General features: G+C 56.0%; 11 protein-coding genes across 11 annotated transcripts; 7 read left to right on the top strand and 4 right to left on the bottom strand.

Annotated features, from left to right (window-relative positions):
• The first annotated feature begins 2,077 nt into the window (after positions 1–2,077).
• Positions 2,078–3,927, top strand: J3D65DRAFT_622376 (proline racemase). The gene is made up of 2 exons (XM_066800065.1): positions 2,078–2,673; positions 2,731–3,927. The coding sequence occupies exons 1-2, from the start codon at positions 2,561–2,563 to the stop codon at positions 3,881–3,883; spliced, it is 1,266 nt and encodes a 421-aa protein (XP_066656244.1). The 5' UTR covers positions 2,078–2,560; the 3' UTR covers positions 3,884–3,927.
• Positions 3,928–3,961: 34 nt separating this feature from the next.
• On the bottom strand, positions 3,962–7,497 carry J3D65DRAFT_333423 (uncharacterized protein). Its single transcript, XM_066795436.1, has one exon. It carries the CDS (start codon positions 7,187–7,189, stop codon positions 4,040–4,042), a length of 3,150 nt encoding a protein of 1,049 aa, XP_066656243.1. The 5' UTR covers positions 7,190–7,497; the 3' UTR covers positions 3,962–4,039.
• Positions 7,498–7,538: 41 nt separating this feature from the next.
• Positions 7,539–9,089, bottom strand: J3D65DRAFT_622365 (calmodulin). The gene is made up of 6 exons (XM_066800064.1): positions 8,861–9,089; positions 8,729–8,785; positions 8,620–8,635; positions 8,283–8,408; positions 8,012–8,224; positions 7,539–7,953 (listed from the first exon to the last, which is right to left on the bottom strand). The coding sequence occupies exons 1-6, from the start codon at positions 8,861–8,863 to the stop codon at positions 7,919–7,921; spliced, it is 450 nt and encodes a 149-aa protein (XP_066656242.1). The 5' UTR covers positions 8,864–9,089; the 3' UTR covers positions 7,539–7,918.
• An 84-nt stretch (positions 9,090–9,173) lies between these two features.
• On the top strand, positions 9,174–11,021 carry J3D65DRAFT_333425 (t-SNARE). The gene is made up of 3 exons (XM_066795437.1): positions 9,174–9,341; positions 9,403–9,947; positions 9,997–11,021. The coding sequence occupies exons 1-3, from the start codon at positions 9,319–9,321 to the stop codon at positions 10,662–10,664; spliced, it is 1,236 nt and encodes a 411-aa protein (XP_066656241.1). The 5' UTR covers positions 9,174–9,318; the 3' UTR covers positions 10,665–11,021.
• Positions 11,022–12,095: 1,074 nt separating this feature from the next.
• Positions 12,096–13,390, top strand: J3D65DRAFT_622361 (putative copper/iron-regulated glutamine amidotransferase). Its single transcript, XM_066800063.1, has 3 exons — positions 12,096–12,726; positions 12,830–12,904; positions 12,963–13,390. Exons 1-3 carry the CDS (start codon positions 12,319–12,321, stop codon positions 13,245–13,247), a joined length of 768 nt encoding a protein of 255 aa, XP_066656240.1. The 5' UTR covers positions 12,096–12,318; the 3' UTR covers positions 13,248–13,390.
• Positions 13,391–13,819: 429 nt separating this feature from the next.
• On the top strand, positions 13,820–14,287 carry J3D65DRAFT_551780 (uncharacterized protein; the record flags this gene model as incomplete). The annotated part of the gene is made up of 1 exon (XM_066797054.1): positions 13,820–14,287. The coding sequence occupies one exon, from the start codon at positions 13,820–13,822 to the stop codon at positions 14,285–14,287; it is 468 nt and encodes a 155-aa protein (XP_066656239.1).
• Positions 14,288–14,314: 27 nt separating this feature from the next.
• J3D65DRAFT_622353 (Saccharopine dehydrogenase-domain-containing protein) lies at positions 14,315–16,418 on the bottom strand. Its single transcript, XM_066800062.1, has 5 exons — positions 15,780–16,418; positions 15,583–15,730; positions 15,463–15,535; positions 14,700–15,256; positions 14,315–14,651 (listed from the first exon to the last, which is right to left on the bottom strand). Exons 1-5 carry the CDS (start codon positions 15,967–15,969, stop codon positions 14,378–14,380), a joined length of 1,242 nt encoding a protein of 413 aa, XP_066656238.1. The 5' UTR covers positions 15,970–16,418; the 3' UTR covers positions 14,315–14,377.
• Positions 16,419–16,576: 158 nt separating this feature from the next.
• Positions 16,577–17,361, top strand: J3D65DRAFT_622350 (60S ribosomal protein eL43). Its single transcript, XM_066800061.1, has 4 exons — positions 16,577–16,667; positions 16,802–16,866; positions 16,919–17,049; positions 17,142–17,361. Exons 1-4 carry the CDS (start codon positions 16,649–16,651, stop codon positions 17,203–17,205), a joined length of 279 nt encoding a protein of 92 aa, XP_066656237.1. The 5' UTR covers positions 16,577–16,648; the 3' UTR covers positions 17,206–17,361.
• Positions 17,362–18,563: 1,202 nt separating this feature from the next.
• Positions 18,564–20,815, top strand: J3D65DRAFT_551891 (uncharacterized protein; the record flags this gene model as incomplete). Its single annotated transcript, XM_066797060.1, has 3 exons — positions 18,564–18,891; positions 19,092–19,893; positions 20,014–20,815. The coding sequence occupies 3 exons, from the start codon at positions 18,564–18,566 to the stop codon at positions 20,813–20,815; spliced, it is 1,932 nt and encodes a 643-aa protein (XP_066656236.1).
• Positions 20,816–21,010: 195 nt separating this feature from the next.
• Positions 21,011–21,883, top strand: J3D65DRAFT_333254 (uncharacterized protein). Its single transcript, XM_066795435.1, has one exon. It carries the CDS (start codon positions 21,207–21,209, stop codon positions 21,678–21,680), a length of 474 nt encoding a protein of 157 aa, XP_066656235.1. The 5' UTR covers positions 21,011–21,206; the 3' UTR covers positions 21,681–21,883.
• On the bottom strand, positions 21,753–24,500 carry J3D65DRAFT_622341 (uncharacterized protein). The gene is made up of 5 exons (XM_066800060.1): positions 24,435–24,500; positions 22,610–24,377; positions 22,416–22,554; positions 22,179–22,294; positions 21,753–22,057 (listed from the first exon to the last, which is right to left on the bottom strand). Exons 1-5 carry the CDS (start codon positions 24,465–24,467, stop codon positions 21,978–21,980), a joined length of 2,136 nt encoding a protein of 711 aa, XP_066656234.1. The 5' UTR covers positions 24,468–24,500; the 3' UTR covers positions 21,753–21,977.
• Between the last annotated feature and the right edge of the window lie 64 nt (positions 24,501–24,564).

Raw genomic sequence — 24,564 nt, 5'->3', positions numbered from 1 at the left:
CACTAGATGGCGGGACTGGAGCTTGTGATATGATATCATTTCTGTAGAGTCAGATGTGGCGCGCAGATAAACTCAAACACAGTGCAGCAGCGGTAAGGTGGTTGGTGAAGCGGGTGGTCATGACAATGGTTACCTGGGTAGGTGGTTGTCGTCTTTGCCGCCATTGTCAGCATTCGCTAGAACGATTTCTTCAAGCCTGCTCGATCACCACGACCCGGCGGCTTTAGAATGGCAAAGCGCTGCTGGTCCCATGGTATTTGCGTGCGTGCGCGATATTTGATGGTCGGCCGAGAGAAATGCGCTCGCTCGCTCGCTTGCTTCCTTGATGAGTACTGAGATGAGGTACATGGACATCTCGCAACTAGTTCATAGTGCGGGACGACGGAAGGAGCAGGAAGGGGAAGGAACAAGGGAGCTAGCCAGTCAACTAACCCGACAACGTGGGAGAGCTTGAAACTCACGCTCCCTACACCTTTTGCTCCCACTCCACTTCCCGCCAGCTAGTTGATAGCCATCGGCGCGCAACTTGCCCCAGTGGTGGTGTGCTACCCGCCACCGACAACGCTGGCTTTATGCGTTCCGTCCATCCAGGTTCCATGCTCCATCACAACCTGCGCGGTCCTGCCCGCAGCGCTGCTTGCTTGCTTGCTTGACCGGTCGGTCGATAGACTCTTCGCCAAGTCGGCTGCTCGCTGCTCGCTGCTCTCGACAACCCACATGTGTCAGTGAAGAAGCTGACCCTGTCACGATACACAGCAGTGCTTGCGCAACACCGGCAGGCGCGCTCCGGCTCGTACGTAACTTGGTGCTCAGCGGCGGAAATGACGGCTGTAATCGTGGCACGAGATAGCGGGCATGTCCAGAGAGAAAACCCGGACCGGTGACGGTAGGTAGGGCAAAGTTGAAGGTGTTTATCGCGTCTGCTTCTTGTGTGACCATCGTCCTAGACGTATCGCTCACCGACTACCAGAGGGAGATGTACGGTGTGTTGAGCTGACTTTGGATTCGCTAAACCGTGCCTTGGCTCCCGCATGACGTGCTCCACGCTACCGCTGGCCGACGATGGCGCGACTGGCGCAGGGACTGAGGACTCGAGGTCGCAGTCTTTGTTGGTGGTCTGTGAGATGGCAAGGAATGCGCAGCAAGTTTGAGTGCCCGGGACGGTGTCGAGTCGAGGTTCGATGGGCTGGTTGGACAAAGCGTTGGACTTGGATCGCGCAGGGTTGGGGCTCCCGTCCGAAGCGCAGATCTTCCGGGGACTGGCGGTCGTCACACGGGGCGGGACGCTGCCAGACTCTGCCGGCTGGTCGAGATTGATTGCCATGTCTCTCCTGCAAGACAAGCTCTCAAACTCCTGGGCATACCTTATCGTACACACTCGGATGTGCTACCAATTCACAAAGCATCAAACTCGAGCAAGCTGCCAGTGTCGGCGTCGGCTCTGAGGGGATGATTTGGCGGGGAACAGTCCGACGGGTAGGGCGGTTTGGTTTGCTTGCCGGTGGAGCATTGCGCGAAAAATGCACCATTATCCGCAATAAAATCCACCGTGTTGTCCACGTACCAACATCGGTGTTTGATACATGTCAAGGAAGCGTTGGACAAGAGGGGGACGCATGACGCAAGTGGGTCTCGCCCGTCAGGGTCGACGGTGCTTGCATCCCCCTCCCCCGCTTCTGGCGCGCGTCGTGCCCTTGAACTTTTTTCCTCGTCGTGATATCACCGTCCACTCTTCTGTGTTTCAGACAGAAAGGCTTCTGCAAGCTGCTCATGAGGCACTGAATTTTTTTTGACGTGGTGATTCATCATCTCCATGCGCCCGCCTCTGCCAGCCATGCCCTGGACGGCAAAAGGGCCGTTCCTGGACTGGAAAAGCCGTTGACCCGCGGTCTCCGTCGTCCGAGGTCGTGATGCTTATCTGCCGAACCGGAATACCTGCCCTGCCAAATGCCCATGGGGAGCCAAGGCCGCACGCCATTGGCTCTTTGTTAGTTATCCGTGCGAATTCGTCGCAACGAGCGGTTGGTGCCCAACCAAAGAGGGTCTCGGGCTGGCGAAAATTTCAGCGCACCATCGTGAGATGCGTGGGCGTAGCGACGGCTGCATGGGAATGAGAGGGGTGGCCTGGTGACTCGTGGGGTGCAAAATTCGGTTGAAGGTGGAGAGAAGATGAGATGCGAACAGGACCAAGTTGGAAGGTATTGACAGGAACCGCCGAAAAAGTCCCGGCCGCACCACCGAATGGGGACTCCCCACCACTTCCATTCCACCTCTCCTGCACGCTTCTCCATCACTCAGATGGAGCTCTCAGATGAAAATATGCCTCTCGACTCCAGCTGAGAGCCATACAGGTACGAGAGCTACAACAACTGGTTCCTGGCCCCATGTTATAGCAGGCTGTCATAGGGCGCATTTCTTCTCAATGCAGCGACAGTTTGCTGCCTCTCCCAGTCGCCTTGAAAAGATTGGCCTACATTTCACTCCTGATCCACGTTCGAATTCACTTTCAGTCATTTCATATCTGTCTTGAGAAGAAACCCAAAGCCCGTCTGCTTTGAAAATGGCCGTCCCATCTTTCCTGGGCACTTCGATCCGCCGTGAAATCAAGACCATCGAAATGCACACCAGCGGCGAACCCACACGCATCGTCTATGCTGGCTTTCCATTTCTCACGTAGGCGCAGCCCATTGCCTCTCCTCTCCATTTCCCCCTCACTCACTGAGCCTCAAGCGGCACCCTCCTTGAGCAACGCGCCGCCGCCAAAGCCCACCATGACGGCGTCCGCAAGTCTATCATCCATGAGCCTCGCGGACACAAGGACATGTATGGCGCAGTCCTGCGGCCGCATACTGAGCACGTCGACAGCAGCGCCGCGCACATGGGCGTCCTCTTCCTGACACATGAAGGCTACAGCACCATGTGCGGGCACGCCACGCTGGCCGTAAGCCGTTTGCTTGTCGACTGCTGCGCCAGCATCGACGACCCATCTTCGCCTCTGTCACAGGAAGAAGCCATTTTTCCGCAGCGCACCGCGCTCCAATTCGTGCCTTCCGAAGGGACCAGCGGTGAAGACATCCAAGGCGACGTTGAAGTGCGCCTCCACGTCCCCTGCGGCGTTGTGCGCGTCGTCGTGCCCGCCGTGCGTACACACAGCGGCTTCCGCGCCGATTCGACGCGCCGCATCCGGTACCTCAGCGTGCCCAGCTTCGCGGCAGCGACCGACATCACGGTGGCCATCCCGCTCGCGCTGCAATGGCCGGCGCTCGCCGCTCAGGGCCGCACCAGCGTCGTCGCCGACGTGGCATACGGCGGCGCCTTCTACCTCTTCGTGACGGCGACGGCGCTCGGCTTCCCTGCCTCGTTGGAGGCGCCCGACTTGGCCGCGCTGGACGAAGCGACGCGCAAAGTCAAGACAGCCTTCAATGCTGATGCGCAGCTCAAGCAGCGCTACCTGCATCATCCGGACCATGCCGACTTGCAGTTTATGTACTCGGTCTTCGTCACGGAGCCTGGGAGCGGTGCCGCGGCGCCGGGTACCCAGGGCGCTGATACGGGCGTCTGCTTCTTTGCTGACCAGCAGGTCGACCGCAGTCCCACAGGGTCGGGCGTGCAGGCGCGCGTCGCACTGGCTGTGGCCAAGGGGCAGAGATCCATGGGTCAGAGCTGGACATATCATAGTCTTTTGTCAAGAGCGTCGGAAGGCAGCAGACGTGGCTTCGTTGGCACGCCGGTTGAGGAGGTGGCGGTCGGTGAGAGAAAGGGGGTTAGAGTCGAGGTGAGTGGATGGGCAAATTACACTGGCGTGGCGACTTGGGTGGTGGAAGAGGATGACGACTTGGGCGAAGGCTTCGACTTTGAAGCGCTGGGATCACGCAGCAGGTGAGGTTACTGAGAAACTGACTTCCAGGGAGTTAGGTGTATGTGAGGCTTGTCATCAAAATTCGTCATGTACAGTGAAGTATTGCTTTCAGCGACTTGGATCTCCCATACCCCCTTCTACTCTCACTCAACCAACCTCAATCCTTACCCTCTCACCACTTCACTTCTTCAGCGACCAATCCAGCTCGCGCTCCATCTTCGACCTCCTCCGCTGAGTCGGTGGCTGCGGGCCATCCGGCTCCTGGCTCGCCTGCCTCTTAGAACTCCTCTCGCGACTCGACTCTGCCGACCGCGTCAGAAGCGTCACCTTTCCACCCTCCCTGCCCCTGCTCCTGCTCCTGGCTCTGGGCATAGGTTTGTTCGTGGAGCCGCTGCCGCTGCCGCTGCCGCTGCCACTGATGACCTCGGAACTTGGAGGGGCAAGGAGCTCTGTACTTGAGGCCCTGCTACTGAGTGCCCCGATGCTCCTCTCGCGACTTGACTCGGCCGAGCGCGTCCGTGCCCCCGCCTTGCTTCCCTGTCTGCCTCTACTCCTGGAGCTCCTGGCTTTGGGTCTGGGTTTGCTCGTAGAGCCGCTGCCGCTGCCGCTAGCAACCACAGAATCTGGGGGAGCGAGTAGTTCTGGCTTTGAGAGCCCGCCACTGCTTAGTCCCTGCTCATTGGAGCGTGGTGCGGCGACGAACGAGGAGGCCCGGTGGAGTTGCTCGTCTTCGGAATCCCAGAGGTATATGGCGTTGCTAGTAGAGGGCTCCACGACCATGGAGTCGAAGCTGTTGCGTTCTGATCCTGCCCTGACTGGTCCGGCTGCCTCGGGCTCCGCACTGGGAGTTTCAATCTTCTGGAACACCTGCGGGGATGTGTTGTCGACGCTCTCAGCCTGTGGAACTTCAGTGGCCTCGCCCATTGTCGTGTCTGTCGTCTCGATCGTCTCCACAACATCTTCTGGGAAGTTGCTGGGCCCATTTTCTGGCTCGACGCCCCCCACCTGCGGCACTGCTGTGTCGTCGTGCATTGCAGAGTCCTGATCATTCGACTCCATAATCTGTTCACCAGAGGCTTTAGATTTCCGGTTCTCGGTGTTTTCATGCATGTCTGCCCATTCTCTGTCAAAATGCGCCATGCCGTGAAACGATTCGGTAGTCTTATCCCACTCGTCAGCGCTCCGTACGATGTTGTCGTCGCCGCCAATGCGCTCCCAAATCCTCGAGACAAAGCGCGTGTGCGTCCCTTGCTCGGTCCTTTCGTGTCGCAAGTGCCACTTGCCCCTGCTGGCCGCCGTCTTTTCGTCGTTTCCCTCGCCCAGTAGCAACAGCGCCAGCCGCTTGCTATGGAACGCGTCAAACGCCTCGGGCATGCGGATCTCGAGGCGCCGCAGCGATGTGAAGATAAGTGCATGGTAGTACCACCAGCGCTGCCAGCCCTGCGCTTCGCGGTGGAGCCACTTGGCGAGGAGCTCTGCCTTGGGTGCCGCTGCGGCATCTCCTGGGATCGGGGGCGCGCCGCCAGCCCAGTCGGGGTAGCGGACGACGAGTTCATTGACGAGTTCGGCGATGTAGGTTTTTCTCGTCTCCTGCTGTGCCCCCTCCGTGGCGGTACCGCTGCTACTGCCGCTGTTTTCCGCCACGCAGGACTCGGGGATGCGGACATGCAATGCTAATAAGTTCCAAAATGAGATGTCGAATATTTCTGTGTGGCCCCAGTATAGTCCTGGCGCCTGCTTTCGCCACGCGAGAAGCACCCGCACGGGGATCCTATTGCGCTGGAGCACCATGAATCCGCGGGCAATGCTTTCGACGAACGGAGTCCAGGGGGCCACAATTCCCTGATTTTTGGGAAAGCCATTCGACATGAGCGCGTCCAGGTCCCACAGCGGTGCGAAGCCTGGTGCTGTCTTGCGGAGAGCCTTCCACATATCAATGGGCCTCATGGGTTCCGTGGGGTAAGACTCAGGGAGCGGAAGGAAAATAGAATTCCATTCAAACTTACCACCCATGCTTTTAGCTTCCTTTACCATTGTCTGAACCTCATCGGGTGACTGAATCTTGCGTTCTGGGAGGATAAAGGCGAAGGGACTGATTGGAACATTATTGTATGCCTCTGCCGAGTCGGTGGTCGTCAGCTGTTGAAAGTGACTGTCTTTGTCCAGTTCTGGCTGTGTCTGGGCAATGAAGTCAAAGTCGTATGCTAGAGCGCTCACTGGATGCGCATAATGACCAGACGTGTGGAACTCCATCAAATGGTAGGAATAAATTGCCGAAATGCCAACATCAGACGAGCTTTGCCAGACGGCTTGTAATTTGTTGACCATGCCCGGGTTTTTCCATGGGTACATTTCGAAGGAGATGGAAAGAGCCGAGTCGAGCCACTCGTGGAGCTTTTGATTCTTCTCCCCATCGGACATGCCAGCCAGTCTCTTGTCCTGTAGTTCCTGTCTGCAATTGCCTTTGGTGTTCCTGCTGGCAATCTCTTTTGGCCATTTTTCCAGCTTTGGGTCCTCGACGTCTTCCTTGATGCGTCCAGGGGCGTAGCGTGATAGAATGGGCCCCAAAGAAATCTTGATTCTTTTCAATGTCCAAGATTTGGCCAGCAACGGGAGGAGCAAGCCGATTTCCGCTTGATGTAGTTCAAGGGTCTCCATGCTGAGTGGCGCCGTGTCCTCCAACCCTTCAACCAAAGCACAGAAATGGGCGTGCCCGCCTTCTTCAATGCAAGCTTTTTTGGGATGCCAGGCTCTGTTCAACCCTCTGCCAACCGTCGGTCCCCTCACGCTCAAGACTTTGAGCTTCGAGCACGCCTCTATAATGCTGGTGACGTCACAGACCGACTCACGGGCTTGTCCGTCTCTTCTGGATCGATAATCCAGGTCCGAAGACTTGTCGCGAGCGGCCGGATGTCTGAATAAGGAGTTTTGCAGTGATGTGCAGCCCCAGTGTCGCACCCACAGTTTCTCGATCTGGGTCCAGAACTTGTCGTTGACTGCATTGCGAAGCTCTTCCCAAGTGTAATAGTCAAGAGCATCGGTCGTGTGATCGACCAGAATGCAGTCTTGAATATCACTCAGGTCAAGTTCGGTGAGGCTGGGGAGGTTTTCCGATATCCACACAAAGTCTTCGACAGAGTGCCAGTGGCTTAGAGCTAGGCGACGTGGGATGGTTCGGTTGCCGTCGTGGATGGATTTCTTGAAGTCGAGCCATGCCTTGTGTCCACGAGAGGAGGGAGAACCGTCCAGCCATGCCTGTCGAGTACAACCTTCAAACTCCTCGAATCGCGGCGCTGGGACGAAAACGTCTTTTACAGATGCCGGTGGCATCTTTGCGAATAGTCAGTGAGAAGAACCAAGGTGGAATGCGAAAGTTGATTTGCAGGAAAGGTGAAATTGTTCCGGTTTTATCAAGGTCAGGTCTTGCCTTTGTGTGGTCGGAAACTGATCGAAAGCCGGATTTGGTAACATTGCGTAGCAAGAGCTTTGCGACAACAAAGCCTCGTTTGACGACTTGAGTTTTGAAAGCCTGTAGCGGTAAGACTGACCAACGACTCTAATGGCTTTGGTTGAAAGAAATCAAGCGGAGCATTAGTCTCAAAATTGGCAACATAGCACACTGACAGACGAGGATGACAAGGCCGCAACAGAACGCCCGGGTGGTAACCCAGCTCCCCAAATGACGCATACGCATGCAACATTTTATTTCTCTATTTCGTGATGAAGGCCGTAACGGTGTGCTGTGGTTGCTGTAATCTCGACCAGCGATGATGCGCCTCTGCATGTATGGAGTTTCGCAGCAGCAGAAGTAAAGCAAAGCACGCAGTCCTCAAATCACACACGACAAGGAAACCCTGACACGTCAGCGGTAGTAGGATTCGAAGAGGATATCTGATGGAAAACGCGGGCCCAAAGATAAGGAGACTGGCAAGAGTCGGGTCAAGGGATGATCAATTTTGCTTCAGGAGCCGGCTGCCCGGTAGGTTCCCTGCCGTCATCGCACCAAAGAACATCAAGTCGTGGTCGTGTTGTAGCGCGGCACATGCCCGGCTGCCGTGCTTATTTCTGCATCATGAGCTGGACGAACTCGTTGTCTGAAAAGGAAAAATCGTCAGCTGAGCTCCTTTGCAAGCAGCAAGCAGAGCTACTCACAGTCGATTCTTCCGTCGCCGTCCTGGTCGGCTTCCCGAATCATCTCGTCAACCTCGTCGTCGGTAAGCTTCTCGCCAATCGACGTCATGACGTGGCGCAACTCGGCGGCAGAGATGAAGCCGTTGTTGTCGCGGTCAAAGACCTTGAAGGCCTCGCGAATCTCCTCCTCAGAGTCGGTGTCCTTCATTTTGCGGGCCATCATGGTCAGGAATTCTGGCAAGGACCAAATCAATGCGAGGTTCAATTCAACGTGGCAGGAGCGGTGGCGTACCGGGGAAGTCAATGGTGCCGTTGTTGTCAGCGTCGACCTCGTTGATCATGTCCTGCAGCTCAGATTCGCTAGGGTTCTGGCCCAGGGAGCGCATGACGGTGCCGAGCTCCTTGGTAGTGATTTGTCCTAAAATAGTCGACTGTCAGTCGCATGCGCGGGAGGTGACAGTTTCACGCGTTTGGTTTCGGCCATGGTGGCAATGTGGGGGCGGGGTAAACGCAGTGTAGTGCAGCGTCAGCAAGCACGTTGCGGGCAGAGGGCAGCGCAAAGGCATTGGGGTCGGTGGTGGTAGCCAGGGAGAAGGGGGACGAGTGCGGTTTTTCAGGCCACCACGTACCATCGCCATCCTTGTCCTGTAGACAGCAACAACAATCAGTAAAGGGGGTTCTGGGGGTCAGGAGGCAGGGCAGCGGGTTCCGAGCAGAGTCGGGCTGGGAGCGACTTACGAAGAGGGAGAATGCCTCCTTGAACTCGGAGACTTGCTCCTCGGTGAGAGAATCAGCCTGTTTGTCGGCGGAGGGTTAGCAGGCTGGCTGGCGGGGTGCGCAGAGGACAAAGACGGCGAGGACAGGACGCACCATTGTTTGCGGTAGTGGGTGGGAGAGATGGGCTAGGCGTGCAGCAAGTGGGGAGGCCGAAACGGAGAAGAGAGTAGAGATGGAAGATGTGGATGGCGGGGGGTATAGAGGGGAGGAGTGAGAGAGAGTGAGTGAGGGTCAAGTCAGGTTGTGCTTGAGCTGGCGGCTTCCTGTCCTGTGCTCTGCCTGCCAGAGAGGCTTGCGGGTCGCTGTCGGCTTGGCGGCCAGCCCTGCGGAAGCCCAGCGCGCCCGAGCACACGCAGTGCACTGGGTGCGGTGCATCGGATACGTTGCCTTGCCGCAGGCCTGAGGCTGCAACATGTGAACCACAGCACCGTACCTCACTCACGGCCTGCCAACCAACCCAACCTCCGCCAGCGTCCCCAGCGTCCCCAGCATGTCCTCGATGCCCTGACCTGCTTTTCTCCATCCCCTCCCCTCAGAATCCCCTGCGAGCCATGTGGCGCGACCGCACCAACCTGTCCGTCCTCCCCGTCCTCCCCGCCCACCGCCCAACTCTCCACGCTAATCCGCCGCCCCAGCTTCATATCCTACCGCCAGTCCTATTCGCACCACCCGGCCAACCGCTCCCGCTACGCCCCCTCCACTTCCAACGGCTACGCCGACAATGCCCCCTTCTCCGACGACCGCCGAGGCCTCCTGTCGGCCGGTGCCTACGACGACCCCTCTGACAATGGCGATGCCGTCATCGAGATGGATGTCCTGCCACCTCGCTGGCTCGACGTGCAGGACGAGGTGACGGAGCATCTTGGAGAGATTACAAAACAAATCAAACGCCTGGATCAGTTGCACCAGAAGCACGTTCTGCCCGGCTTTGACGACGAGGACGTCAAGGCGCGAGAAGAGCGCGAAATCGAGGGCCTAACCCAGGCCGTCACCCGCGGCTTCCAGGCCTGCCAACGCGCCATAAAGCGGATAGATGTCATGTTGAAAGATACCGCGCAACGAGAAGGCGGCCTGACCAAGGGCGAAGAAACCATGGCGCGGAATTTAAAGGTTTCTCTCGCTTCGCGAGTAGGCGACGCCAGCGCAAACTTCCGAAAGAAGCAATCGGCCTATTTGAAGAGCAAGTTTACACGCTCCCGTTGAAATGTGCCCGGCTAACGTGTTGGCAGAGCTCCGCGCCATTGGCGGGTTTGGCTCACCCAATCCCTTGTCACGCACGTCAACCCCAACCCCCGCGAACCCTTACACAGACCCTGCAATGCAGGAATCTTACGAAGATACCTCCTTGTCCCGCACCACCCTGCTTCAAACCGCACAAGCACGCTCGCATGTCCGCAAAAATTCCAACGACGCCATGATAGCACAGCGGGAACGAGAAATCGAAGACATAGCCCAAGGTATAATCGAGCTGGCTTCGATATTTCAAGAACTCAATGCCATGGTCATCGACCAAGGCAGCATGCTGGACCGCATCGATTACAATGTCGAGCGCATGGCCACGGACGTAAAGGGCGCAGACCAGGAGCTCACAGTGGCCACAAACTACCAGCGAAGAAGTGTCAAGAGGAAAGCCATGCTGCTGCTAGTCCTGCTCGTCGTCGGCGCATTCATTCTCCTGGGCCTCAAGCTGGGCAGTAGGAGCTCAAGCAGCAGCGTCAGCCCACCACCCGTCGTACCGCCTGCAGATCCGGCGTCACCGGCAACACCGGATGGCCCCGGCGCAGTGGATAATACGCTACCAGCCGCTGCAATACGGCGGTTGATGAGGAGGACAGATTGGCTGCGTCGGCGCAAACGAAGACCGTGGCCGGATTTTCACGATGTCATGCTGTTTTGATTCCCCAGCGGGAGACCGCTGCGTTGTAGCGAATAGATTTTTTCATGGAGAAGTTGGGACCACAAGCTCGGGTGCGAAGTGGTCGGTCTCTGTACCAAGCAATTGACGGCAACAGGCCGAATGCTTGTTTCTCCGCAAGCCTTTTTGGCCAGCGTCCGGCCTCGTTCCCCGAGAAAGATCTACCCGAAGAAATACCTTGACTCGCTGTTGGGGAAAGTGGCTTTCCCTGAAGGCAGTCAAAGAGCGTCCTGCTGCCCCCTATCCGTCCGCCAACCCGCAAACTGTCCAGCACTTCTCAGGCTCCATGTCTTGCCGGACAAGTCATTCCTCGTGTTATTGCTCAGCCCTGTCGAAGCATACGCGCACCTTCCAAATTCGTCGCCTTGTCTGAGATGCCATGTCCGTCGTGCGCCCTGCCCCATCCTTGGCTCACTATAAATACACGCGCACAGCCAACTGTTCTTCAATTGACCTCTGTGCATGGCGGTAGCTCTCGCTCATGTCCGCTGATGGACGGACGTGACGCGGATTGAACTGTCTACTTTTTGCCGTCGGCTCGGCTTCCACTGCGTCAGGGGGCGTAGTAGGGGCAGGGGAAGACTGCGGGAATAGAGCGGGAATATGAAGGGGTGCGTCCATTTCTGGTTGTGAGCACTTGCTCACTCCTACTTGCAACCTCTTGAAAACCAGCATCTTGATGTATTGAACTGTGGATGGGGCTTTCACCTTTCATCCCTGGTAGACGCTCGCTTCTGTTTGCTCATCTAACCCCTATCCCGAGGTCGACCTGGTCCTACACATGTATATCTTCACGAGGGACTGCTTTCTTAGCTAACAGAATTTCGACGGAACTCGTGCATGCTTCTGATCCGGACCCTAGCACGTCAAAATCCTTCGCTCGTACGCGCAAAGGGGTCGCTGTGACGAGACCCATTTCATTTTCTCGCTGCCATATCTATTCCAGTTCGATTTTCAAAAGTCTCAGAGGACCAATGAGAACACTGACTTTGGCGCGATTTCGGGACAGGAAGACTTGACGCAGGTGAAGGTATCGAGGAAGCAGGCAGCGCAGGAGTTTATATAGATAAGTGGCTGTGCAAGCAAGGTTACCACACAGTAATATCGGCACAGCAAAAAAGGATACCAGAAATGGCTGCAGTGACACGGCGACTCTAGAAGCACACCTACCCAGTGCCGCAGCAGACGACACAAGTCGTAGGTGAATTCCGCTGCCGGTAGAGTCGATTCAATGCAGTGAAAGAAAACACGTCCAACTCATGGTAATCTCAGCCACATTCATCGTTGTAGGAGACATATGGTCCTCGAAAACCCCATGAGAGAAACAAACAAGAGGAGTTGAACGGTTGGTGATTTCCCCTCCCCCATTTCTGTCATAACCCCACCCCCACCCTTGCGCATACAACTATCCCAAAGCAGATAAACCGCATGTATCCACCATCAATTGCAGGAAGCACAACACCCCATTCATAGTAGCTCGAGACATTCAACAGTGATGATATAAGTAAACAACCACGCAACCTTTCTCTTCCCGCTCCCTAGCTCAAAATAAGCTTTTGTTCTTCCAAAGCCGCACCCGCAACCCACCTACTCGCGCAGCCACCTCCACCTCGCCCAAATCCACGCAAAAGAAAGAATGCCAGGCCCCGCGACAAACGGCGGCGCCACCGCTCCCCGCATCGCCATACTCAAAAACACGCCCTCAGCCATAGCAACCGTGCCCACGAGCAGCGACTCCTTCATAACGGCGCTCAGCGCCGTCGCGCCAGGCGCACAACTCGACTTCTACGACCCCATCGAGGCGCAAGAGTATCCGGCGGATGCCGGGGCGGCGTACGACTTGATCATTCTGAGCGGCGGCACGGCCGACATCAATGCGCCGGAGCCGTGGGTCCTCAAGATGCTGCAGTTCGTGCGGCAGCTGGTGAAGGCGCGCGCTGAGGGGAGGACTGGCGCCAAGGTTGTTGGGATTTGTTGGGGCCATCAGGCTGTGCACGTTGCGCTGGGTGGACGTATGGAGGCGATGGGGGCGAGTGGGCCGGAGGTGAGTTTGCGCTCCTTGTTGTTCGGATTTTGAGGGCGCGTGTCTGGCTGGAGTTGGCTGGAGTATTGGAGGATTGGGTGCTGATATCTCCCGTGCAATCTAGATGGGCGTGACGACAATAGGACTGACAGGAGAAGGGTCCCATTTCTTCGACTTTGCAGCCGAAAAGAAATCATATGTAAGTCCTGCCTTCCACAGGTCTGCCCTCCCAACAGAAGAACTGAAAACATCAACAGGACATCCACGAGTTCCACAAGCGGCAAATCGTAGATCCAGCACCAGGCTTCGTGCCGCTCGCAAAGCAGAACCAGTGCTTCGTGTCCAACGACAACAGCATCTTGACGTTCCAGGGCCACCCTGAAATGAGCGCCAAGCTGGCGCAGTCGTTGCTGGCGAATGCGTCGACATATACGCAGACTATGAGGGAAGACGAGCAGCGTGACATTGCGAGGCGGATGGAGAAGGAGCATGACGGACAGGCCATTTTGGAGCGCGTTGTACGCTGGGTGTATGAGAAGTAGGCTACTTTGTTTTTGCTGAAGCTTGGTCGCGTTGTCGAGGAAATAGACTTGAGCATGAGAACATCTCGACAAATCTCATAGAGACAGGACTTGGTGTCCATGGCGGCACATAGAAGTAGCTCTTTTCCAGATTTATTTTCTACACCATTCCAGACTCGTGTCAGCATGTGAAATCCAAGTGCAACAGAATTTGGGGAAAAGCTTCGTCCTAAGACGCCGCGTCTTAGGAGATTTTCGACATCGTCTTCAGCGAACATGCATCAGAATAGCCAGGGTAAGCTCAGTATCCCGGCCAAAAAAGATTGGCTGCAAAGTCCCGACTTTTGCGCAAGCGAGGAAAATGTGAAAGTTGATGGAAGATGGCCTCGCGAAAAGCGGCGAACCTCGGACAACGGCTCGATAGCTCCACAGCTCCGTCCGTCCATCTGACAGCTCCCCATCCCGCCGCATCACCATCATGTAGCCAACAACCCCACCTTCGCCTCTGCAGCTTAACAGCAGTCCAACATTATCAAACAATTCAGCGAGTCCGCCATTGTCATTGCTCTCCAGCGCCAACAGCTACTCACAAAATGGCCGCCGTCACGCACATCCCCACCCTCACGCTCGCCGCGGCTCGCGCCGCTGTCGAGGCCGCCGAGGCCAAAGCCCGCGCCATCGGCGTGCCCATGAACATCGCTGTCGTCGACAGTGCAACGCACCTGCTGCACTTCTCGCGCATGGACGGCGCCAAAGTTACCTCGATTTCCATCGCCCTGGACAAGGCGTTCACGGCGAGCGGCCACCGCGTCCCCACGTCGACGTACAAGGAGGCAGTCTGGCCCGGCGGAGTCGGTTTCGGCATCTGGAATAGCAATGGTGGGCGCTTCATGGTTATTGGTGGCGGGCTTCCCGTAAAGAATGAAAACGGCGAAGTGCTCGGCGCCATTGGGTGCAGCACGGGGACGCCGGCGCAGGATGAGGAGGTTGCGAGGGCTGGAGTGGAGGCCGTGGAGAAGCTGTTGAAGGCGGAGAGCGGCAAGATCAGGGCAAAGCTTTGAATCGACACGAACGAAACGTTTGGCATTGGAAAATCCATGATAACAGCACAGCTGTCTGAGAGCTGGCAGACTGGGCTTCTAACAGAGCCCTCAAATCAACTTGACGTCAATCTTCACGTTACTGTCTCGAAGCCTCTCGACGTATTCGTCGCCCAGGGTCGCTGGTGTCAAAATACCTCCTCCCAGCTTCTTGGCTTCGGTGTTTTGTTGTCCGCGCAGAATTACCAGCGCGGCTTCAGCAATGGCCAGGCCAGTAAAGTAGTATTGGCTTCCTTTGAAGACAAGTTGCCCGAGTGCGCGCTCTTGTTTAGCGGTGTCTGCGATGCCGACGGCCTTGTAATGACAAAAGTCATCCTTCGTGTCCCTGCCCCAGGGTCAGTGATAGCTCAACAAGAGGATCGTTACTGCTTACTCCACGGAAGGTCCTTCGCCGGGTTGATACACCAGCTTCCTCAAAGTCCATCTGACTGGCGGCAGAGCGATCATTGCTGCTCCGAAGAGCATGACGAAGTGAACAAGAGCTCCGGGAATCGTGCTCTTGATCGCCAACCACTCGCTGAATCGGAAGTTGGCACCGTAAGTCTTACCTCCGTCCAACAGGCCCCAGCTCCTATAGACAATGGCCGCATCCATGTTTGATTGAACCCAGTCTGTGAGCACACCAAGATCCTTGTCTTGCCTGACACCGAAAATTTTCTGAAACAGGCTCGTCTTTGGAGAGGAGTTGGTGGATGGTGGCTGAACAGGAGACAGGGCAAAGGGTTTCATGCTGGTAGTGATCTGGGAAATGCTGTAATGGTCGAGCAGAGAGAGAAGCGTGAGCAGTGTTCCGCCTGAAGGTTTGCCTTTCATTTTGACACTGTTCAAGACCTCGGTCGTCCCAGCGTTGAGCTTGCGGCGGATGTGGGTAGCAACAACATATGTGATGATGTCGGCAGGAACGCTGTCCAAACCACATTGCGGGATCATCTAAACCCATGTCAGTTCAGCTTGAAAAGATTCGAGAAGGCGAAGGGAATGCTGCATTGAATAGCCGCAATGTGTTTTTGCGTAAGAATCAAAACAGACAGAAATCCATCAACACCTGGCTTGTGGCTTCTCCCATTATTTGTGGTCAAAGTAGACGAAGAGAAGTAGTAGTCAAGCCGAAGGCAAATGGGAAGATGGGCACTCACCATGGCGCCATTGGTCTTTGCAGTCTCATGATACTTGTCAATCATCTCCTTGACCCAAGGTACCTCTCCCGTGCTGATTGGGTTAGGTACACGATCCTGAACAGAGCACAATGTACTCACCAATCGACGTAATGGGTGCCATTCGTAGCGCAGGCCTCGACAACGGGCGTCCCATACTTCATAAAGGGTCCAACAGTGCTGATAATGAGCTTGGTTTTCTTTGCCAGGACATCCAGCTCGCTTTTTTCAAGTTGCAGAATCTCAATTTCTGGCGAGGTTAGTCAATACATGATATGAGAGTTTCAGAGAGCGAATACCTGGCTTAGAGCTGTCAGGATGCTGCTTGATCAGGGTCTGCACAATGTCCGACAGCTTCTTCTCGTTGCGCCCTGCTATCGCCCACTTGAAGTCAATTGGCAACACGCTCGCGAGATGGTCGACTGTATATTTTCCAGTATATCCAGTCGCTCCGAGGAGCACCAGGTCATAGATACGAGACGCGCTCATTTTGATTTCAGGATTGACAATGAAGACGAAAGAGTCGACGCGTGGACTATGCTAGAAGACAAAGCAAGGCCGGGTTGGTTGTGGAACGCAACCTAAGAAAAGCGGGACGTGGAAGAAGTAGCGACCGGACGGTAGCAGCCGAGGCTCAGCGCAAGCATATGTGAAAGCTAGACTAGGTGCCTACTGTGCGCGAAGGTTGGCACTCGATAGCAACACGTCAGTTGGGCAGAAAGATCAAGAAAGCGACCGACAGAAAGGATGCAAGCTGATGTTCTCTGGGTTGAGCGACAGGACCTAAGTAATTGAGCAACGTCATAGGCCAGCTTTTGGGTCCCGTCGGATCGCGAACAGTTTCTACGGGATGCTTTGCCGCAGCACAGCACAACGGGAATGTCAATGAGAAGAAAAGAAGCGTGGGAGCTAGGAGAAGACCCAAAGCAATGCACGATTCGAGCGGCAAGACAGGAAATAATGTGGTGGTGCTGGATGAGGGTGGTGGATCAAGGTGCTGACTCATCTCACCCAGCGGCGCTAATCTCTCTTGGGCAGCTTAGCGACTGACGCAGGCTTGGCGGCCGGCACACTGCTTTGCAAATTGGAGTTCGGCCAAAACTCTCGACTGCGACGACTTGCGGCGACCTTTCACTCTCGACCTCAGCACCACTCAACATCCGCCAAGATGACGAAGCGCACCAAGAGTATGTCGCCAGAACCCTCGAAATCACCCTCGCAGCCCAAAGAATTCACCCTCCACCGAATCGACCCATCGGACACGACCCGCTCCACAGGGACCCCGATGGGCATTGGAAACTGGTGCTAACATGAAGCGCAGAGGTCGGCATCACGGGAAAGTATGGTACCCGCTACGGTGCCTCGCTCCGTAAGCAGGTGAAGAAGGTAGGAAACGCGCTCTGCCCGTCGCGAGGTTTGGATGCTTACGATCTCCCAGATGGAAGTCACCCAGCACGCCCGCTACACCTGCACCTTCTGCGGAAAGGTCACCGTCAAGCGTCACTCCGTCGGTATCTGGAACTGCAAGTCTTGCAAGAAGACCATCGCCGGTGGTGCCTACACTGTCTCGTAAGTCTAGACGGACGCGCCCTGGTGGCAGCACACGGAACACGACACCAGGGCGACAAGACGAGGACAGCAACTGACACGACTGCCTCTAGGACCCCCGCCGCGGCTGCCACGAGGTCTACCATCCGTCGTCTGAGGGAGATCGCTGAGGTTTAAGGGCGTTTTTCGATTTCATGAGGACGGTGCCTGGGTTTTTTCATTGTTCAGGGTTCCGGTCTTGACACGGCAAGCGGCGACTATCCGTCGATAGAACCCAAAATTACGACCGAATCTGACCATGGATCGGGACGAATACAAAGAATGAACAACACCCTCGCGCGGCCCACGCACAAGTGATGGATCTTCGACTAAGCCCCTATCGAATTTTGGACGAGAAATTTGCCCGACTCTATCGCTGCCAATTTGTCGCTCGCCCCGTACTCATCGTTGAATCCCCATTGTATCCATGAAGTGACGGCATCTCCAAAGGACTAGAACGAGCTGGTCGGGCTAATGACGAGAGCAAGCTTGGAGAGTTTGCACTGTGCTTTGCCCCTAGCGCCTAGACACGACCGGCTTTCCTAATTACGTCAAGTGCGCTCGAGCCGTTGGTAGATACTGACCACTGTAGATTTCGCTTAAAAACCTGGGGCAAACGGACCAACGAACAATTGCGCCAGTTTTAGAAGGCAAAGTGTGGACTCCTACGGCAAGCCATGAACAGTCCGAACAGTCTTGACCACCCACTGGCATGACGCATCGAAAGGACGCTTTGGTGGACGAAAAGCTTGGGCAGTGTCTCAACTGCCAAAGGCACGAAACTGCAGCCGGTCGTAATGCTAGCGCCAAGGCCAAGCTTGCAACGTCGGTCCCTGCCTCATTTCACATGGCGCCGTCCGCAACCACCAAATCTGACGCGGCTTAAAATGGCAGCTGGAACAAGGACAAATCCGAAGCGAAGGGCTCCGCTGTGGTCGACCGAAAAGACACCCACCTGTAGTTGACAAGGTGGTGCCCATGGCGATGGCGAGGGGAAAAGTTGAGCTGGCGCTAGCCCCCGGCACGCAGGAACGCAGCGGCGCAAGGAGGCAGGCAAGCTAACGGAAGTGTTTCTTTGTGAAGAAGCAAGCGCAGGTAGCTGCAGGCATGCGTCACGAGCCTGGAGACGTTGTAGCTGGCAGCTGTCAGATGGGCCTTGTGTCTCCACCAGCAAGGCACCAGATCAGATGGCTTCTCTTTTCGAGGCAAGGCCTCTTGATTGCAGCTTCACCTCATCCGGTGGTTGCCCTGGCACGTGCTTGGAGGGTGACTGGCACTGCACCGCAGCTCAGGCTGAGGGACACGGCCAGTGCGCCCAGTGGCCGAAGCGTCTTAGCGCCTCTTTAATCCCCGCCGCTCGGGCAGTCCGTCCTTCCGTTCACTCTCGACTGCACCTCGTCTACAAAACCCTCGACCCTCCTGTCGACTGCCCACCACCTTGATGGTTTCACCTCTTCCCTCCTCTTCCTGCTCCCTCTTGCTCACTCGTCGCCCTCATGGCCGAGACCTGTATCGTCTGTCTCGGCGACCTCTTGTCTCGTAGCCCGGACCCGCCACCCGACAGCGACCCGCTCCCGGTCCACCCACAGTACGCTTCGCTTGATGCCGCGCAACTCTCTCTATCCTCGAAGCTCCAAACCCAGCTTCCCGACCCAACCGCCATCGACGACCTGCTGCCGCCTGACGACGAAGTCATTGCCCATCTCCTGCCCTGCGGCCACAACCTGCACAATGAGTGTCTCAAGCCCTGGGTCGAGCGTGCAAATAGCTGCCCCATATGCCGGGCCAGCTTCAACGAAGTTGAGCTCAAGGCAAGATTAGGAGGTAAGTGATCCAAAACTGTGAACGACGCCTTGGTCGCACAGGCGGCATCGAGCCACCATTGGACGGACGGGCGCCGGAAAGCCAAGCGGCCAACTCAGTTGCTGCCCATGCTCCGTGGCTGCTTCCAGTATGCTCCCGCCTGATATGCGCTAGATGATTGGCATTCAAGGAAACCGACCAGCTAACAAGTCGTGCTCCAGGTCGAGTCATTTCGTCGTACGCCGTCCAAGACAAACAACAAGTCGCTGATTTGGATCCTTCCATGATTGTCGATGACGAACTCGATGAGCCGTCTTTTGAACCTTGCATGGTGTGCGAAGATTTTGGCGATGAAGAACATCTCATGCTATGCGACAACTGCGAGCAGCCATGTCACGTCTTCTGTGCCGGCTTGGACGAGCTGCCTTCGGGTGCATGGTACTGCCAGACGTGCATGGAGAACCCCTTCGTATTGGCCGAAAGAGAACGCGAGCGCAACCACAACCGATCGGGAGTAAATTCCCGATTAACAAGACGCGAACGGGCCATCCGCGCCGCAGGAAGACGAGCCGACTCCCCTTGGGCTCGGGTTTGGCAAGAAGTGCATCGTCGGACTGGCATCGACCTCGACTTCCCCTACGACGACGAGGTCACTGGCCAGGCTGCAGCCGAGGCCCACCGTCGCGATCTTGCTGCATATCAGCGCAGAATCGAGGCTGCCGAACGCCAGGGTAATGCTCAGCGATTCAGAGAACACGCAGCGGCGTTGCTCGCCCCTCCTCGACCGCCACCAGCGCCTCCCGCCCCCGAGTCTCAAGAGGAGATTCGGGCTTGGAATGCTTTTGAAAAGGCCAGAGAGGTGGCAGTTCCGAACGCGAACAGGCGCAAGCGAAGCTCGCCCTCCCCTTCTCCCGAGCCTCAGCAAGAACCAGAACGCCAGCTCAAGCGGCCTTGCACAAGGAGAGCCAACACTGCTGCAGGACCTGCCAATGGAAACGCTGGTGAATCCTCGTCGGCTGCCCGGTCAATCAACAACCACAACAACAACGTTCAAAATAGCGGCGGCAGCAGCAGCAGCAGCAGCAACCACAACAACATCAGCAACAACATCAGCAACGCCAACGGCAACGCCAACGGCAACAGCTCGCATTCCCGCCGCAGATCAAAATCCGGAACCGAAAACACGGGTCCAAATTTTCTGCAGTCTTTATTGAAAGAGGTGGAAACTTCGACACCAGCCGCAGAAGCTGCACCGGGACGACAACAAAAAGCGGCAATGCGCGCCTTTGAGCCTTCGTCGCCGCCACAGTTGTCCTCGCCTGGCGGATCGCCGCTCGGTTCGGGAATTCCCACTCCTGGCGCCATGACACCGCCTCCTCTGACGCTAGCACGACCATCCTCACCCCTTTTGTCCTCAACAATCACGCCCATCTTTCCCGCGGCTCCGCAGTTTGCTCCTTACTCGCCTGCCGATGACCACAGATTTTCACATGAATACAATGAAAGCGGCCTCGACGAACCGCCGAGACGTCGCAGGAACTCACATCGATCACCGCTTGGTAGTCCACCTCGATCGAAGGACACGTCGCCAGCTCGCGTCAACATGTCATTCTCGACCAAAGCCGAGATACAACGTATGGTGAAAGCTGCTCTCAAGCCTGTGTACCTCAAACAGGAGGTCAGCAAGGACCAGTACACCGATATCAATATGAACATTTCGCGCATGATGTACGACCGGGTCGGAGATGCCGCCAACCTCGCCGACCAAACTACGCGAGAGAAATGGCAGCAGATCGCGTCTGAAGAGGTCGAAAAGGCTGTCAAGGGCCTGAAAGCAGAGGCTTCGTCGCAAGCAGACAGTGGCTCGGAAACGAACGGCGTTTCCACTGCTAATAGCAGCTCGGATACATTGAAGGAGGTATCTCCTACGACTTCCCCCTCTTGACCTCTAGGGATTTTGAGCGGACCTGGGTTCTCCAAGACAAGTCGTTTGAGTGATCCCGATCGGCCACAGTGGACACTGGACACAGCTTTCGAGCTTGCAGTGTAAGGCTATAGCAAGTCATCTTTATGCTCTTCTCCACTTCTCACACTTTTTCTTCGGGATACTTATTTGTTTTCAAAGGCGCTTCGAGGAGAAAGACGGGACATTGACAAGGAGTGAAAGCGACTCCTTCTTCGGGATCTTTTTTTCCTTGGCCTTTGGGACGGTGTGGGCTGGTGGAGGATTGGCTGTTGCGAAGCATCGAGGGTTCCTAAATTCCACGTCCGTGTGCTGCTACTGCGGCTGCTTCTCCTTGATACCTATCCAGCACCTGCTTTTGCAAAAGGTGGCGATGATGTACGACTTAGATACCCTTCCTCTCCAGCGAGACGTTTTTTCTTCCTTTACCTACTCTCACATACCGCTTTGTTTCCTTTCATCCAGTTCGCTCCTCTTCGTCGTCGTCTGGCGCCAATCACCAATCTCGAGGACTCATCGTTGTGTTCTCCTTTTCGACCTGCCCTGGATACGGAGGGATTTTGGCCACACTCGCATGGCCGGTTGGAATTATTCAAGGCTTGCTACCAATCCACGCCTCTTCTGGATTTTTGGTGCGCTCTTGCCGGTGTACCTAGCAGTCGGGCAGTTGGTATACGCTTGCACTCACACAGCCAACGGCGTGGTGTGGCATGACTTGAAGGTCATACAACGTGGGAAAATGTCTGTTATTGGTCTAAATACGTGGGGTGGGCGATGTGTGCGGAACAGAAAGACAGTAGGTGGGCGGCTTGCGATGGGCCGCGCTGCTTGCTTGGCTGCTCGTTGAGAAATCCAAAACAGAGTAGAAACAACACGGTCTCGGTGCTTCTCAGACCACACATACATGCATGTAATTTGTCTCCATGGTTTAGTGACTGCAACATTGACACTGATGCTACCCTAATGCAAAACCCACCAGATATGCAGAGATCATTCCCACGGAGGTACATCTGAGGAAAAGAACTGACCAAGCTACAAGTACATTCCGCTGCGAGAGCTCTATTTCTGTCTATATACCTGCCTTATCAACTGTGATGGCAAGGGCACCATGGCCGCTGTGTCTATGTCCCTTGTCTTCCTCGCTTTACTCGGCCTTCAGCTCGCCCTTGACGTTGCCTTCTTCGTGCTTGCTCAAAGCCTCTTCGATCTTCTTGTATGGCCAAGCTATAGCGGAGTGCGAAATTAGCCTCACGTCAAAGGGTTGCAAAGAGAAGGAAAGGAACGCAAGAGAGTGACGGGGATTTTTTCTGAGAGAGGAGGGGACCGGGTAGGGATAAGAACATACTGAAGACAGGATACAAAAACGGGCGCAGGTCGAAGCGGTTGTCGTCGGGCGAGTAGGCCTCGGCGTGGTAGGCTGGCGTGATGGTCGTCATCTTGTGGCGGTTGATGGCGTAGTACCTGCGTTTGGGCGTTAGATAAGAGAACACGATGAATCTCTCTCCCCTCGCTGAAACCCCCTTTTGTGGAGTCGTTGTTTTGTGCAAGTAGGGAATGCCAGTTGAGTGATGGGCACACGTACCAGTAGAATCGCCGCACTTTCTCGTACACCTGCCGCGGCGACATGCGGTCGCTCCAGTCGTGCAGCAGCCGCTCGAACATGCCAAAGGGGCCCAGCTTCTGCACCTTGCGCAAGCGGCCAAAGACGGAGAGCTCGTCGTCTGCCCACGAATTAGCTGTCTTTCGTTAGTTGTGAGGATGCGGGGGTCAACGCACACGTCATGCCCATGTCTGCCTCGTCGCTCTGCACGTAGTCTTTTGTGATGGGCTCCAGCTCTGCCGTGGGCGTGGCGCTGATAAAGTCGTCCAATATTGGCAGCTTGAACTCGCGGCCTGCCCACTTGATAAAGGCCTTCAGGTCCGTCTTGGAGATGGCGCCAATGGGGTTGATGTCGGCGCTGCTGCAGTCGTACTTGGTCAAATAACCGCGGAGAGACTCGTCGACATTGGCCGAGCCTAGGACTAGCAAACTGCCCGGTGCCTTGCGTCCCCGGACCAGGGGAAGCATCTGGGCGAACAGGTAGGCAGTCACCATGCGCAGGCGCGCTTGAATGTTTTGAAGTGCAAGATTCTCCGTGCTGCTGCCACCGTGGACGCGGAAGCGCGGCACGAAACCAGTTACCGTGGTGAAGAGTGTCTTTAACGCATCGGCAACAGTGTCAATGTCCAAGTCTGTGTGGTAGGCACCAATGTCTTTGGCCAGGTCCTTTGCGCGGTTGCGCGTTTCGGCTGACGAGTTGGTGCTGCCCATATAGCATGTGTGAAAGATTCTGCCACAGAGCTCTTGTGGGGTCGATGGGATCCAGTTTGAATCTTCAGGCTCACCACAGATGTGACGGGCATCCCGAATGACTTGCTCATCGCCTTCTTGAATAGACTTGATGGCTAGCCTGCACATGGAGAAGACAATGACTGAAGTTGCGCACGAGTCTATGCCTCCGGAAAGGGGTATGAAGAAACCAGCCTGACGGCTTCGTCTCAGGTAGTCCCACATCCAGCAAGCAGGACCCAAAGCAATCTCGGCCTCTGGCGCGTGGTAAAAGACAGGGCGCGCCGGCGTAGGGCCAATCTTTGCGTCGAGGAGGCGGCCCTCGACAGAGAGGCTGAAGTCAACCTCGATCCGCTGGTATGCGGGAGCTTGCACGGCCTGTAGCCCGCGGCTCGGGGCATAGCGGTATGCCCGCACTTCCTCGATGTCCACCGTCGCAGTCACAACCTCGACATCTTTCAAGCTGAACTGGGAACCTTGAGCAACGATTTGGCCATTGATGATGATCATGGCCGAACCATCATAGTAGAGACGGTCACCGTCACATCCTTGCTGGTTAGAGTACATGTAGATACCACCACACTTGCGCGTGGCCTCCAAGATGAGAGAGATGCGCGTGTCAAGCTTGCGGAGCTCATGGTGGCTGCCCGAAGAGTTTGTAAAAATCTCTACACCGTTGAGACCCATTCCGGCGTGGGGCGGGTTTGGAGTGAATAGCTCTTCGCAGGTCTCTGCTCCTATGCAAGTGTCTCTAGTCGAAATGACGGCGTCGCCAATGGAAACTTTGACCTTGCCTACAATGTTCTGGATGATCCTGGGAAGGTAGTACTCTTCGACGTGCTGGGGACGACCCCAAGGCGTAAAGTAGCGCATCTCCCGATAGTTGCCGTCGTTGGCTAGCCACATCTTGGGGCGAATGAGCAGAATCTGACCGTTGCAACAGATGACGCGGGCGTTGTAGCGGACATTACGGTGCATGACGGGCATGCCAATATCAAGCAGGATACCATGGCAGGAGCTGTCTGATAGAATCCTGGAGAGCATTTCCCAAGAATGCAGAAAAGTGTCGGACTCGTAGAAATGATCCAGACAGCCATAGCCAGTGATTTCGAGCTCCGGGCCGACGCGCAGCGCGGCACCGGCGGCCTTTGCCTGGCGGATGGATTCAAGGATCCTCTCGAGGTTGCCCTCAAAGTCCATAGCCCACTGGTTAAGCTGCAGGACGCATCAATGCTGAGCTGCCACACTTGCGGGGCTGTCACCACGACTTACTTGGCACGTGGCCACGGTCGTTAGGTGTCCCATGGTGGCCGATAGTTGGGACAAGAGCGACGAGGGCTGTGATTGAGCGGTCAGCAATGGGAATTTCTCCACAGCGGTCTGCGAAAAAATTCTGGGGAAG

This window comes from Phyllosticta citribraziliensis (assembly GCF_038025025.1).
Source record: "Phyllosticta citribraziliensis strain CPC 17464 chromosome Unknown J3D65scaffold_5, whole genome shotgun sequence".
NCBI classification, from domain to species: domain Eukaryota; kingdom Fungi; phylum Ascomycota; class Dothideomycetes; order Botryosphaeriales; family Phyllostictaceae; genus Phyllosticta; species Phyllosticta citribraziliensis.
Note: the sequence above shows the minus strand (reverse complement) of the source record. Positions and strands in the feature narration are given on the sequence as shown.

Excerpts from the sequence above, each read along its gene's own strand:
- J3D65DRAFT_622341 (XM_066800060.1), bottom strand. The coding sequence starts at position 24,467 with ATGGGACACCTAACGACCGTGGCCACGTGCCAA. Across the intron at positions 24,378-24,434 it reads CGACCGTGGCCACGTGCCAA|CTTAACCAGTGGGCTATGGA; the intron begins GTAAGTCGTGGT and ends TGCGTCCTGCAG. Across the intron at positions 22,058-22,178 it reads GTTTTTGTATCCTGTCTTCA|CTTGGCCATACAAGAAGATC; the intron begins GTATGTTCTTAT and ends ACTCCGCTATAG.
- J3D65DRAFT_622365 (XM_066800064.1), bottom strand. Across the intron at positions 8,225-8,282 it reads CGGCACCATTGACTTCCCCG|AATTCCTGACCATGATGGCC; the intron begins GTACGCCACCGC and ends GGTCCTTGCCAG. Across the intron at positions 7,954-8,011 it reads CGGCGACGGAAGAATCGACT|ACAACGAGTTCGTCCAGCTC; the intron begins GTGAGTAGCTCT and ends TTTCCTTTTCAG.
- J3D65DRAFT_622376 (XM_066800065.1), top strand. The coding sequence starts at position 2,561 with ATGGCCGTCCCATCTTTCCTGGGCACTTCGATCCGCCGTGAAATCAAG. Across the intron at positions 2,674-2,730 it reads GCTGGCTTTCCATTTCTCAC|CGGCACCCTCCTTGAGCAAC; the intron begins GTAGGCGCAGCC and ends CTGAGCCTCAAG.
- J3D65DRAFT_622353 (XM_066800062.1), bottom strand. The coding sequence starts at position 15,969 with ATGAGCGCGTCTCGTATCTATGACCTGGTGCTCCTCGGAGCGACTGGA. Across the intron at positions 15,536-15,582 it reads GGCACCCATTACGTCGATTG|CACGGGAGAGGTACCTTGGG; the intron begins GTGAGTACATTG and ends TAACCCAATCAG. Across the intron at positions 14,652-14,699 it reads GGCGAAGGACCTTCCGTGGA|GGACACGAAGGATGACTTTT; the intron begins GTAAGCAGTAAC and ends ACCCTGGGGCAG.
- J3D65DRAFT_333254 (XM_066795435.1), top strand. The coding sequence starts at position 21,207 with ATGATGTACGACTTAGATACCCTTCCTCTCCAGCGAGACGTTTTTTCT.
- J3D65DRAFT_622350 (XM_066800061.1), top strand. Across the intron at positions 16,867-16,918 it reads TCCGTAAGCAGGTGAAGAAG|ATGGAAGTCACCCAGCACGC; the intron begins GTAGGAAACGCG and ends ACGATCTCCCAG. Across the intron at positions 17,050-17,141 it reads GGTGGTGCCTACACTGTCTC|GACCCCCGCCGCGGCTGCCA; the intron begins GTAAGTCTAGAC and ends GACTGCCTCTAG.
- J3D65DRAFT_333423 (XM_066795436.1), bottom strand. The coding sequence starts at position 7,189 with ATGCCACCGGCATCTGTAAAAGACGTTTTCGTCCCAGCGCCGCGATTC.
- J3D65DRAFT_622361 (XM_066800063.1), top strand. The coding sequence starts at position 12,319 with ATGCCAGGCCCCGCGACAAACGGCGGCGCCACCGCTCCCCGCATCGCC. Across the intron at positions 12,727-12,829 it reads TGGGGGCGAGTGGGCCGGAG|ATGGGCGTGACGACAATAGG; the intron begins GTGAGTTTGCGC and ends CGTGCAATCTAG. Across the intron at positions 12,905-12,962 it reads CAGCCGAAAAGAAATCATAT|GACATCCACGAGTTCCACAA; the intron begins GTAAGTCCTGCC and ends AAACATCAACAG.
- J3D65DRAFT_333425 (XM_066795437.1), top strand. The coding sequence starts at position 9,319 with ATGTGGCGCGACCGCACCAACCT. Across the intron at positions 9,342-9,402 it reads TGGCGCGACCGCACCAACCT|CTTCATATCCTACCGCCAGT; the intron begins GTCCGTCCTCCC and ends CCGCCGCCCCAG. Across the intron at positions 9,948-9,996 it reads GCAATCGGCCTATTTGAAGA|AGCTCCGCGCCATTGGCGGG; the intron begins GCAAGTTTACAC and ends ACGTGTTGGCAG.